The following is a 13937-nucleotide window of genomic DNA, read 5'->3' as shown; positions in this document are numbered from 1 at the left end:
TAATTTCACAGCAATATGGAGTGGATACTCTAAAAAATAAGTGAGCAAAGCGTATCTGCTCTGTTACAATAATGGACCAGTGGTTTTGTGCATTCTGCAGTACAGTACTCCTAATTATAACACAGAACAGGATACCAAAAACAGCCTTACCCTACATTAGAAAAATGCTTTAAAAACTTATTTTAATATGCGATTACAGTAAACAGAAGACTATTAAAAGATAGATGTGGGGAAAGTGAAGGAGACACGTTTTCAATTTTAGCATGTAGACATTAGATTCTGGGCAATGTTGGCTGTACTGTTACTGCAAGTGTCAGTTACAGTGATGAATGCTGCCACTTCTTGCCACCAGAACTCAGGCAAAGATGCACAGGTGGAGAACATGTGGCCTTCCAGATGTTACACCTAACTTCCATCAGTTCTAGGCAGCAGAGTCAGTGGTGAAAGGATGGCAGGAGCTGCCATTCAACAGTTTTTTAAGGATTAAAGTTTCCCCATTCATGACCTCTAGGACTTAGTTTTTCCTTTCTCATCTCAAAGGAGGTTGCTCAGAGTTCAATCTCTGGATTGCATTATTTTAAATTTACCTTTCAGACTTTTAACGAGGACTATAATGTGACCAGCACAAATTCTGATTAAAATAATTCAATACCTGGGAACTCACACTAACAACTGTATGGCTAGATATGGGAATCATGCCTGTGAGTAGCAGACTCTAGTATAATAAAAGGACATTTTCAAACAGCTCTTCCTCTCACAGGATCAATATCTGAGAACAGAGTGACTCTTACTCCCAGGCAAATTATAAACATCAAGCAATATTTCACCTTCTACCGTTGTCTTTAACATGTTTTAATTCAGGATTTAATTTCAGACACAGTTGGAATTACTTGAACCATGATACATAAAAGTAAAGTTGTAAGTATTCCCAAGCCTCAGCAACAGGAAGAGCTAGATGCTGTGAAGGGGGTGAGTCCTTTTCTGAGAAAGAACAAACAAACCTTGAAAAGGATATAATTCCAAACTGTTAAGTATCAAACCAAAGTGTTCTATATGTAGTGAGAACTGTTCTGCCGGCTTTTGTCTTCCAGTGCGATGTGGAAACTGTGACTCAGATTTTCCTATTTTATATAAGAAACTTAAAAATAACATCAAATTGCATGGTTCCTGCCTTCTGAGCAGTAGCAGGAATTAACTCACAGTTGGATGCCTTCAATGCTAACAGGACAATTAAGTCCAAATGTATGAATGGGCCCTACAAATTTAACACAATAAAATAATCCATTAATTGCTGTCATCTTACAGTCTTGCTTTAAAATTCCTCTTAAAACCATTTCTTAAAATCCCCCTTAAAAACTTTATTTCCAAAGTTGTTAATATTTTGGGAAACACAGATGTTCCCAGAGAAAACATTCCAAAAGATACCCATGAAATTGCAAAGGAAGTTCTCCTTGGAGCTAAGCAGTTTAAAATGTTTTCTTTATACAAGCAAATTACAAAAACATATCCCTACTCATGTTAAATTGTGTACCCCTACACGTTAAATACTCATTTTTGTTAATAGTTGGACAAGTGTAGAAACACCCCCCACACTCCAAAGCACTCTAATGATTACAAGAACTGGAAAAATGGAAAGTATTTTAAGACTAAAAATAGGCTATGTTCCAAAGCCTTTTATCAAAAGTATATAAAAAGTAGTCTAAAAATTGAGAATTGTGTACAACTACTGTGCTTAGAAACAAAACTAAAGACTTCCTTTTCAGAAGGTTCAGGCAATATTGGAAAGCCATGAAGGTCAAGACATACTTGAATAGCCACCAAATTCAGTCAGGCAACATGGAGCATCACACACGACTTCCAAGGTGGAGCACAGTGTAGATTTTTTCTAGTTGCTGGCCAAGGACTGGTGAATAGGAGGCTGGAAACAGCGGACATGTTCTACTGGTGTGCCTTCTCCATCACCAGATTTCAAATATTTGTCCAATATTGCAATGATCTCATCATTTAGGATCTGGAACTTGCGGATTCTCTCAACCATTTTCTTCAAAGGCTGCACGAACCAAAATTGTAGAGTTAAGAATGCCAGGCCATAATTAAGCAATGACTCCTTTGATGTCAAAACCAATGGGTAGGATGGGAAATTAGGCCTGCCTCTGTCAACTTACCACGTTCTTTATGACCTCATCTTTGCCATCATGTTTCTGTACTTTCAGTAAGTGGTAGCAGAAATCCAGCACATCAAATCGACGTTGTTGCCCCAGCAGCACAATAATCATACAGCCAGCCCAATGGAGCCCATCTCCAAAACACTGTCTGTGAAGTATAGAAAATGCTGTTTTTAAACATGGTAGGACAAGTCAATTCTACACTTTAAACTCTTGAAAGGACACAAGGACACATGCTATGTTAAGATTTCTAGACATCAACTGAATTTATTATAAATCCAGCCAGCTGTAGCATTAACTGGCTGGATAAAAATATCATCCCAGTTCCATTGCCTTTGAGGTGATCATTCTCATTTCCTTCCAATTGTGAAAAATTGGCAATAAGAGAAGTGTTGAAAAACTAAACAAAACCTTAATCCAAGATTTTGTTTTAAAGACTGCCTGTTTCTTGAGATTTGTACAGGGCTAATATGTGAGTATAGGGAAACCATCTGGAAAAAGCCAGAGCTTTCCCTTGAAGCAAAAATTACAAAATTACAAGGCAAAACTCCTTGGAGAAGGCAATCATGCTAGGGAAAGTTAAAGGCAGAAAAAAAAGAAAGATCAACTATGACATGGCTTGATTCCATAAAGGAAACCACACCTTTCAGCGTATGAGAGCTGAGCAGGTCTGTCATGGACAGGACAATTTGTAAGGCTTCATAGGCTCACCATAAGTCAGACACAACTTGATGGCACCTAGTAACAATATCTGAGTCACAATACCATTGTTGTGATTACATTACAACTACTATATTGATTGGAAAGCATTTAAAATACAGAACTAACATTCTAAGGTCAGGCATTAGGTCTGAGCTCACATCACAGGCTCCCTTCCCTGTAGTGCTGTTAATACTACTGTTCTATTTGCCGTGCGATCAAAAAGCCTGAACTGATCAGATCATTTTCTTGACTGTGTCCATGTCCAGTTGCTTAAAAGCAAATAAAACATGTTGCATACAAAGACTTAGCAAGAACTCAAGATGCATACTCCACAGTAAATTCATGTGTCCCCACAGGAATACAGTAGACAAACTGCATTGCACTCCAGAGGCGGTGAAATTCCACACACTCATCCACATGCATCACACCATTGCTGGGGAGAGGGCCACGCCAGATGGGGTCATCAAGGAAGGTTCGGATCCTGGTTAGGATGACTTCAAACATTGATAGGCCACAGCACAGCCGCTCTTTGGTCAACAAGTCTCCTTCTCTCGCTATGGCAATTTGCTATGGTTGCATCCAAAGAAGAAAGTACACACACAAGGAATTAGCTCTGCAGAAGTGGCAGACCAGTCTAACTCAAACATTAAAGTACACTGGAGGAAACATCTTGTTTCTTCTCTTCCAAGCCTGCATACAGAAACCTAGCCATCTGCTTGCAATAGATGAGGAACTCTCAAACATAATGGCGATTGAGTAGCCATCAGCTGGTGGAAACTTGCTATTGCAAGAAGTGCAGCTCTGAAAGGCCACTGCTGCCACCATCGTATGAATGGGATGGAGACAGAAAGGAGAACAGAGAAAGGGAAAGGAGAGGCACAGGCAACTCAGGTAGGTTGAGAGTGGTATATAGGAAAGATGGGTGGAAAAATGTATTTGAATAGCGTTCCTTGGGAGGCAATTCAATGTTCCAGCAGGTTTCTTTATTCCATCTAGATTATTATCCTGGCACTATCTCCTAGCAACTAGCTATTCACCCCCAAAAGCTGCTGTATCTACCCTTCAACATGAACTAACATGAGATATCAAGGTGTCTTCTTAAGCTGTACCTGAGGCGTTCCTAGCCTTTCAATCAATGGGACAAGGTGGAGTGGAGCATACTTTGATTCTAGTCTCTTCATTTTAGCATCAAGTCTTTCACCCTCTAGAAAGAAAGAGAATTCTTTAGCCAGAACATAGTATTTAAAACAAAAATAGTTTTATATTTTCCCAATAAATTAGCAAGTTGTATTGCTTTATTTTTAAATCCCAACTTTCTGGATTAGGCATCAAATGAGGCTAACAACAAACTATAGCAAAAATAACTAAGTCTAACTATCAGGAGATTTACTGAGCCTTTAGGAAAGCCAGTGTAGTATACTGGTTAGAGCAGGGGTCTCAAACTCGTGGGCCGCAGGCCAATTGCGGCCCGTGGGATGATATTTTGTGGCCCCCACTTGATATCAAAGTTTAGTGATAGGGCGGCCCATGCGTTTTTCTCGCACGCACCTGCGTGAGTTGTTACCCTGGGCGCAATGTTCCCTCTAAGCTGCACGCCGGGATGGGGGGGCACGGGGGAGGGGCCCTGCGGCCTTCAACGCGCTGGCAGCGCCCGGGCCGGCCTCCAGGAGCCACGTGGGATGAGCAGCACAAAACTTGTGCTATGGAAAGCCCAGCTTTCTCAGACAAACCTCTGCCATTTCCCAGCATGCAAGGCACTCATGGATTCTGGCACACCATTCAGCGGTGAGAAGTATGCTGATGCCATTGTAAAGCTACAGGAAGAATTTGATCACAGGTTTGCAGATTTCAAGACACACAGAGCCACTTTTCAAATTTTTGCTGACCCCTTCTCCTTCGATGTGGAAGGTGCCCCCCCCGCCCGTGCTTTAAATGGAGCTAACTGACCTGCAGTGCAATTCTGAACTCAAAGCCAAGTTCAGGGAGGTGAGTGGAAAAGCAGACAAGCTTGGACAATTTTTGAGAGAATTGCCCCTTACCGTCCCTGAGCTTTCCAGGATGTTCAAGTGGACCATGTGCCTTTTTGGGAGCACCTATCTGTGTGAAAAGCTCTTCTCCACCATGAACTTTAATAAGTCAAAGTTCAGGTCCAAACTTACTGATGAGCATCTTCAAGCCATACTGAGGGTCTCTGTTGCTTCCTCCCTCAAGCCAAATGTGGCTCAGCTGTGTAAGAGGAAGTGCTGTCAGGTCTCTGGCAGCAAGGAGCAGGAGGAAGTAAGAGAAGCCTATGTTCTGAAGAACTGTTCATGTTCTGAATTATTATTAGTAAAGATTGAGAAGATTGGATCAGTTGTACTTTTTTTTTGGAATACTTGAAATCCATTTTTTGTGGAATACTTGATGCGACCCAGCCTCACCCAGCCTCTACTTCCAGCAGCCCCCAGGTAAGTTGAGTTTGAGACCCCTGGGTTAGAGTGTTGGGACTCAGGAAATCCAGATTCTAGCCCTGCATTTGGCTATGAAGTCTGCCAACAGGCTTTGGGCCAGTCATTAACTCTCAGCCTAACTTACTTCACAGAGCTAATGAAGTGGTGAGAAGGACAACCATGAACGCCCCACTGGCTTCCTTGTAAAGGAAAAAGCTAAGATATAAAAGTAGTAACAAGTAAAATAACACACCACCAAAAACACATACAAAACCATAAAGTGTCTCATGCTCAAGTTAAAGAAAAGAATTAAGAGGGCCAAAATGGTTTCCTTTCCCTTCTGTCTGCAGTTGATTTGATGTATTCCTACATCATTCTTGTACATTCAAGAGTAAAAAATTAACAGGAAAACACTTGCAATGGGAACAGTTTATTTAACTCCTAAAGTAAAGCTTATATTTAAACATACTTTCGTTTCTACATAGATAAAAATAATTAAGATAAACCTTATCATAGTCAAAATGCCAGGCTCCAGGGCATGAAATTTTATGTATAGCAAAACTTAAAAGCAGATATTTGGTTTATGTATCACTTGTGAAGAGGAAATACTCCATGGCAAGTGGATGAACTCAACTGGTAACTTCTTGGCTGCCTACAATGATTTATGCAGACTGCTTTTAAGCTGTTGAAATTTTATTTTGCAAACTAATGGGAATGTGGGAATGCTATGGGAGAAAGACAAGCAGCAAAATCTGCAGCTGACAATGAAAAGCAACAGAGAAACAACAAAACAACCTGTGCTGAAAACAAAAGCTTCACAAGCAGGAAAAGTTCAAGTCACATAAAGTGCTAACCATTTCCATTAGCACAGTACTTAGCCGTGCACCCAGAACATTCCAATGAATTCAGTACAAAAAAGTGAGCTTGCCCACTCTACCATCTTTACAGGAAGCCCACACAACTTGTAACACACCATAAATTTGCTGTTACTGCACCAAACATATGCTGTTCCTCTTTAGCTCCTAGAAAGCCCCTCCATTTCTACATTCTCTGTTCAGGGTACACCATCAGGGGCTTTATCTGAAGCCTTGTATGCATTCAAGTTGGTGGGTCATACAAAAAAGACATACCTTTGACATGAACTCTTGGTAAAATATTCTGGAATGGTGCAGCATGCAACAGGTCACACACTTCCTCCAGCGACTGCAATGAACAACATTCAACACACAGAAGCATGTTTAAGAACCAAAGCAGTAACAAGTGCCTGGCAGAGGCAGCTTCTTGCATTGCCTCAGCCTCCTCCTTCAATGGCAATTTGGCTATAGCAGGCTCTTCAGGCTAAAAGCAGCAGGACCTGGGAGATTTGTACTTGGATCTCCTGATTCCATTCTGAACTTGAAAGCCAGGTGCAAAGGAGCACCAATATCAGAACAGGAAAACCTGTTGCGTCATGCCATTTTTAAACATCGAAACGCCCTCCTTCTGCGGATCTTACTTCATAGCAAGAAAAAGCAGGCAGGTACCTATATATGTCTAGATTTACTTATTTTGCAGTGGGGATAACAGCAGCTTCAGCTAAGAGACAATTGGTCAGGAAAATAGTACAGCGGAAAAGGGGTTGTTTTTCTCCTGCACCAATCAAAATCAGAGGAGTTATTGTTCAACTTGAAAAATATAATAACAACATACTATTTACTAGTAACCAACTAGATACTACATTATTATATAGTATCTCCCATACTATATCTGGTCATCTTTTATTCATAATAATCCTACAGCTCTTCACTAGAACTGGCACTCTGTTTTGTAGGCAGAATAGTAAAAAACACAGCATATGCTTTATCAAAAAGACTAACGCAAATGACTGTCAGTGTTCAAGTGGCAGACTGGAAAGATGTGAACCAGCAGTAAGTCATGCTTTTATTTTTATCAGCATTATTTCCATAACAATCCATTATTTCCTGAAGGGTAGCTCCCACAAGAAAAACAGCCCACAGTAATGTTGGGCCAGGATCATTTTAAAGCAATCTTCAAAACCTAAGTAATTCACTTAGGTAACTAGTGCAGGAGAATTTACACACACATGGAACAAACGGCTTCAGAAGTGTCATTTGTATTCCAACTGCATACAGCAGCCAGGCAAAATGAAGGTGAAGTGCTGTTAGCAGGGAGCATCACCACTTGGTCATGCCAGCACTTGTTTCTATGTCTGTGCTCAGGATAGGGACATACTGGTTGGGTTCAGATACCATGATAATCCACAATCATGGGTTGACTATGGACTGAGTGCAGGTTGTCAATGAACTATGGCTCATTGCTGAAATGGGAATTGCCATGCTGTCTGAATACAGGCATGCTAAAAGGTTGTCTCTAGAAAGAGAGGTTCTCTGTACATTTGCAGCAGCTATTTTCATCTTGCTCTCCCCAACAGGTAAACACTGCTAGCCCCAATGCACCTTGAGACAACTTTCAAATCAGAGCATAGGGTTTACAACATCTGCCACAACCTGTTGCCCTACAGTTGTGTTAGACTGCAACTCCTATAACTTGTATGGGAGCTGTTATCCAACACATCTGGAGGGTGGCAGACTGGAGAAGGTTGGTATACACTCATGTCTGAGACTCAGTTTTGCCAACTACTATCTGCCATCCACACACAAATTCCCCCAAATAGTACATCCTTGATATTATGCTGTGTCTTTCATATTATCTAACAATGGTGTTATATTTATATGTATCTATAAGTACTAAATGCAACTTCTGTTCCTCAGACATAGATGGCCGATCCCTGGAAATCTCCCCAAATGACAGTGATATTATCTGCATGTCTTCTAAGACCCACTGAGTTTAACTGGGCTTAAACTCAGGTAGGGACATATAGCACAACCTTCCCATAATATTTCATGCATACTTTTCCAAAAACACAGTTATCTGTGGTTTCCATTACTAAACCAGACACCAGAGGGCATCATGAGAACAGAACTTTTCTTTAGAAATGAAGGAAAAAGAAAGGCCTACACTTCTATCATTTTGAACCTGAATTCCTATCACACATTCTGAAGCTTTCCCCTACTTCTTCCTCGAAAAGTTATTTCCCAAGAAAACATTAAAAAAAGATTAGTGAATTCACACTTGCCACTTACAGCAGATTGTGCCACAAGGATAATTTACAAGCACGCAGAGATTCAAATCTCCCACCTACCAAGCTCTGCTCAATGAGGAGGCAGAAGAGAATAGCATTGCCCACTTCTCGCAGGTTCTGGAAACACACCGTTTTCAGTTCTGCATATTCAACAATGTCCTTCAGCTGATGATGAAAGAATTCTAGAATCCCTGGGGAAAGGTGGAAGAGAGATTAAGAAAGGCAAAATAAATCACTCCTGTGACAAGTTTGGACATAAGGAAGCAATTTAAAGTCATTCACAGAAAAACTGCATTTAAAATTTTCGTTAAAAATTAAAATTGTAGCAGTAGCCATGATTGGGCAACTCAGAGGGTATGCAGAGTTTCTCACTAACAAAGGCTATCCAATCCTGATACAGCACTGGAGAACCCACACACAAGACAACTGAGTGTAAGTCACTCTGTGTGCAAAGGGACATACGTGTCCTCTGCATATGGACACCTGCAAACAAAGTGCTGTACCAGAGAAATAAAATAATGACTAGTAAGCAAATATACATATACAATTTCTTCATCTGTATAGGTAAGATTCAAGTGTTTTTTAGATTTGATATTTGATAGGTTTTCCATTCAGGAAAGGGTCAACCTTTGTCTCCAATTGTATGGATAAGTGTCATGAGTTAATCGCTGCATTGGAACATTCACAATAGCGCACCATCCAGAATTCACCCAAATGCACGGAAGCACTAGAGATTCAGGAGAGTGTACAATCCTATAATCCACTACACACTTAGTAACAGTCTGTCAAAATTGAAATTAGGCCTTCCTCTCACTTATGCGAAGGACTGTCTCGCAATGATCATCTGCTTCAAGTTGAACAAGAGATATGAATGGATGAGGAACTCAGCATCTAAAACTTTGGTTGCTGACCTGCACACAGAAGGATTGTCAAGCACCTAGCAGATCACAATAGCTTGTAAATGGCCTGTGACTGCCTTGGTAAACCTAGATTTACTTTTCCATACATTAATTTAGGATGCCCTTCACAAACCTTGCACCATTCAGTTTACTTTGAACTTCAACTCCTATTAACCCCATACAAAACAGTGAAAAATACTGGTAGTTGTAGCCCAAAACACATGCAGGACCCCAAGTTGAAGAAGGCTGTTGTCGGGAATTCTCATTTTCCAATTTACCAGGGTTAGCTTAGGCTAAATATGGAAAATCAAATCTACTAAAAGCAGAGAACAGATGTGAGCCAGCTAGACATTTTTTCAAACCTCAGTTCACATTCTGATGGTCCTGCAAAACTAACACTTTACATTGCTCTTTCACACTGAGGAGAAACAGAAGAGAAGGAAACATACAAGCTCAAGACTCACAGCTGTTCGTGTCTGATCTGCCAAACCACAGCTTGGAATTCTCTGCTCTGCTGTCACAAGGATCTGGTTTGCATAATCGCCATGGGTTAAACAAGTCATGATGATTTGTTTCAGCCACAGCACTTACCCACTTACCCACCTTGGGGTGGCTTGCCACGACAGCCAAACCAGGGATGGCATAGTTTGCTGGAGGCAGAAACAACCCTGAAAGAACCCAGCAATGGGTCACGGGTTGAGGATAACTTCGGCATCTAACAAGCCATACCAATTCAGTTTGGGTAACATAAGCTGCACTTATGCAGGTAATTAGATGAATGGAACCCAGCGTGGACAGGCATGCACCGTAACTTAAAGAAGTCTCAGAGAAAATGGAGGTCGTTTAGGTAAGCTGACTACGGCACCACACATTTTTTGCTTTCCACTGCATTCACAGCTTCTTTACGTGAGCTATGTGGATGAGTTTCACTGAAATAACTTCTCTAAATTTTTAGAGAAATAAGAGTATGAATGACCTTGTTTCATAGAAGGGTATGGCAACAATTGACATCAGGAGCAAAATATGACACACACAGGGCCCAAATAATGCAAACTACTTAGAATGAGTCCTAATCCTATAGGTTAAATGAAAATTGGAATGAAGAAGACTGTTAATAAACCGTTACAATTCATATCATCACCTCTCAGTAAAGATTATGGCTTATGTGATTATTTTTACTATTACATTGATATCCCACTTATATTGCAAGGAGAGCTTATATTAGGCTGGTCTCTTTTTTATCCTCACAACAACTCTAGGCTAAGAGTCTGTGAACGGCCAAAAGCCACCCAGTGAATTTCACAGACAAACAGAGACTAGAACCAGTATCTCCTGATTTCTGACTACAATATTCTAACCACTATATCACACTGTCTCTCTTTTTTCTTGCAATTACTTTACCAAGAGAAAATCAAGAGTGCGGGAGAGGGCAGATTTTTATTTCTATTTAATCAATTCTCCATTGTTTTTGCAAAAACAGGAGCAACTTTTGTCTAAAAAAATTCTGCTCAGTCTTAGGGCAGCTAACAAGCAGAGAGCTCTTACATTTTTAACAAAGACTAATGAGGCACTTAATCAGCTCAAAAGGAAATGCAAAGAATCCAATACTCAGCATACCTTTGAACCTTGGTAATGGGAGTCAAGGATCTCACAGGATGCAAAAATCAGTGTAATTTAAGTTAAAATGAACCCAAATGAGACGAAGTAATACTGGCAAGTGGGAAGAGAGACAGAGAATAAGAGATACTCAAAGCCAAGCATAACTGCAATGATTCACTTGTGTTAACAAAATTGCAGAGGCTATACTCAGGGGTAGGAAATAAATCTTATAATCAGTCAAACAGTAACGGTTCATCAGAGATTATTCTTCTGAAGTGACGTCCCACAGTAGCTCCTCTACTAGGCCCATTTGTGCTAAAAAAAGGCTACAGTGCCACCTGCACATCTATGGAATAAATCAAGCTTTGAACTATTTCATCATCCCAGATGTCAGGAAACATGCCTCCTTTTTCCTCAGTCTTCTGGCCGGCTATGATATGTATTCTTTCACAAGTGTACACTTCGGTAATTTTGCCTTGTCAATTTCCTTGTATGACTCAACTGTGGATTTGACAACATAAAAGCAAATGAACACATTTCCTGTAAATGTTGTGTATGCAGTAGTTTGTACACAGTTGTGAAGGACCCCAAGGAAAAATAATAGTAAGGGGACCCCCACAGCCCCCTTCCGAAGCACCAGCTTTTAAGTTCAACACTTAAAAACAAGATTGCATTGCCAAGGGGGAGAATGTCCTCCTCCCCTTGCATACCCCTTGGCAATATAATCCTCTCACATATACAGCATTAGTCCCCACACCATTTTCATTACTTTTGAATGGTGCTCCTTTCCTTTACTGCTACTTTTCTCCTGGTCCATAAATCCACCTATATATAGACTCATCTTGTCAATATTGTTATACCTAACAAACTCCATTTCTGCACTTCCTTTGACAGCAGAAACATATGAGACTGCACATATCAGACATCTGAATCTTCCTTCCTTTACATTTGCAAAAGGGCAGGAAACAGTAATCAAAATATTCTAATGTATTTGAGTAGGGAAAATAAAGATGATGAATGATGACAACTCTTCCCAAGTACCACATGGAAGGCCAAGGGATTTTCCCACTCTTCCCAAGCTAAAAACAACACAATAACCACATGGGTATGAAGAACCTTACAACAAGCCATGGGTTCTGAAAGTAGCTTGTTTCCAAGTGAGCAAATTAAAGCCATTCAGTCGGAAACAGTGGACAGTTTGACAACCCACCATGAACTGTGGCTGTTTTCACACTTAAACACAAGTCACCCTGGCATAGCTTGGCATTATGGGTGAATTCAGCATCCACAGCAAAGTGTGGCATGTTTGGTTTCCATGAAACCACCCATAGAATCAACGGCCTGTTAAGTGTAAGGTTTCCAAACTTCAGCACTTCTTGTTCTTGTGTGTGACCGCAACTACAATGTTTCCGCAGGGTCTCTGCATTTCTGTCATCGAGTCTGGGGACAGGGGTGGCCACAGCTGCAGCAGATGCTCCAGACTCCATTTTTCACTGTCCAGTTCTGCTTAGCAACTCCTGGGGAAGCTGCAGCTGTGCTCTTTCAGTTGCATCATTCTCTGTCTCCCCTGGCAGCACACAGACTACCAAAGCCCAGCTGTGGTGACAGGGTCTCTCCAACAACAAGGTGCAGGTCCAGAGCACAGACAGCTGTGCTTCCTACTCCTGCCCGGTCACTGCCCTGTGTGGGAGCAGCACTTCAAAGTGGCACCATACTAGCCAGAAGTCTCCTCACGGGGAGGAACTGCCCTGCTCATGAGAACAACAGGGGCAGCACCCTTTGCCAACAAGGTGAGCACAACACAAGCCCATGTCCCTCGCTCCATCTCCCACCCCCTGCCTGCTCCCATCTTGTCCCCGACAACCCTCAGGAGTCTGCACAAGGTCTGCTGTTCGCACCGCCATTGTCCTGACAGCTTCCTGGCAAAAGCAGGTGCCTTGAAAGCACCCTTGGCAAGATCTGCCCAGCATGTGTGCTCTCTCCACCCCTGGCACTGGGGCCCACGCTGACACAGGGTCCCTGGCTGCGGGGGAAGACAGCCCCGGCAGCATGTGCAAGTCCTGCATGGGAGGAGTGTGGACACATGTGCAAGGAGGGGGCATAGGTGGCTGCGTGAGTGGGTGTGCTTGTTTATGGGCATGGCGTGTGGCAGCAGGGGGCAGCACTCCTGCATTGCTACTCTGGAGCAACAGCACTACTCTAACAAGTAGGCGGTTGCTTCACTGAGCAGCAAAAACTGAAGCAGGTGGCTGCAGTCATGCCCGGAGGAGTGCGTGGGCCACTGAGGGAGGGGCAGGTGAAGTGGGGAAGAGCAGTGCACCCTGGGAATGATCTCCAGCCGCCACTTGGAGAAAAGATGGAGAAGCATAGACACCATGCATGCATTGATACAAGGCAAATGTGAGAACATAAGACACAAGGAAAGATACCACGCTGCCAGCTTTGCTTAGCAGTGAGCACACACACCTTCTATTTACTAAGCAGAACACAAACCTGTGGTTGGCAGGGGGCTTATTTATACCATAGAAACTGAGTGACAGTTGAGGAAAAGCCTTAGAGAACAGCAAGCATTGCTCTGTGCAGCTGCCAGCAGTGAAGATGTGTGCAGTGGGGCATAAAACCAAAGAACCACGGGTGCCAGGCCACAAAAGGCTTGCTGCTGACAGGCAGGAAGTGGTTAGAGTAAGTGGGAAGGGCTTGACTGGTTTTCTCTAACTCTTTCTCTTTAAATTGCTTTGTCACACTGACCATATATCTTTGCATTTAAAAAAAATGTACATTTATGATACAACTGCTGCCCACAGAACGTATTTGGAGGAAGTCTGAAAACACATTTCTTCAAAGCCTGACAATGATAAGAAGAAAATATATGGAATAACTTGATTATCTAACAGAGTGAGCCTACGGCTCCCAGGCAATATCTAGAAGGCCACAGGTCTTTCTGGAATCCCAGTTCCATGGCAAAACATCTTCAGTATCAGTGTTGGTTCTGTACATCGTT

The 13937-nt window shown here is 41.9% G+C and overlaps 1 protein-coding gene across 2 annotated transcripts in view; it reads right to left on the bottom strand.

The window, feature by feature from the left end:
* Positions 1 to 831: 831 nt before the first annotated feature.
* The window catches only part of CYFIP1 (cytoplasmic FMR1 interacting protein 1), a 57133-nt gene continuing 44027 nt past the window's right edge, over positions 832 to 13937 (bottom strand). For both annotated transcript variants that reach the window (XM_044433160.1, XM_044433169.1), the window contains 6 exons: positions 8499 to 8629; positions 6427 to 6499; positions 3977 to 4071; positions 3196 to 3434; positions 2166 to 2313; positions 832 to 2050 (listed from right to left, as the gene is read on the bottom strand). In XM_044433160.1, the coding sequence (XP_044289095.1) occupies positions 1886 to 2050; positions 2166 to 2313; positions 3196 to 3434; positions 3977 to 4071; positions 6427 to 6499; positions 8499 to 8629 (851 nt within the window). In that variant the 3' untranslated portion in view covers positions 832 to 1885. The remainder of the gene's footprint in view (positions 2051 to 2165; positions 2314 to 3195; positions 3435 to 3976; positions 4072 to 6426; positions 6500 to 8498; positions 8630 to 13937) is intronic.

The sequence above is a fragment of the Varanus komodoensis genome, unplaced genomic scaffold (assembly GCF_004798865.1).
Source record: "Varanus komodoensis strain SLA01 unplaced genomic scaffold, ASM479886v1 scaffold1, whole genome shotgun sequence".
Taxonomy (NCBI): domain Eukaryota; kingdom Metazoa; phylum Chordata; class Lepidosauria; order Squamata; family Varanidae; genus Varanus; species Varanus komodoensis.
This window is presented reverse-complemented; position numbering and strand designations above follow the sequence as displayed.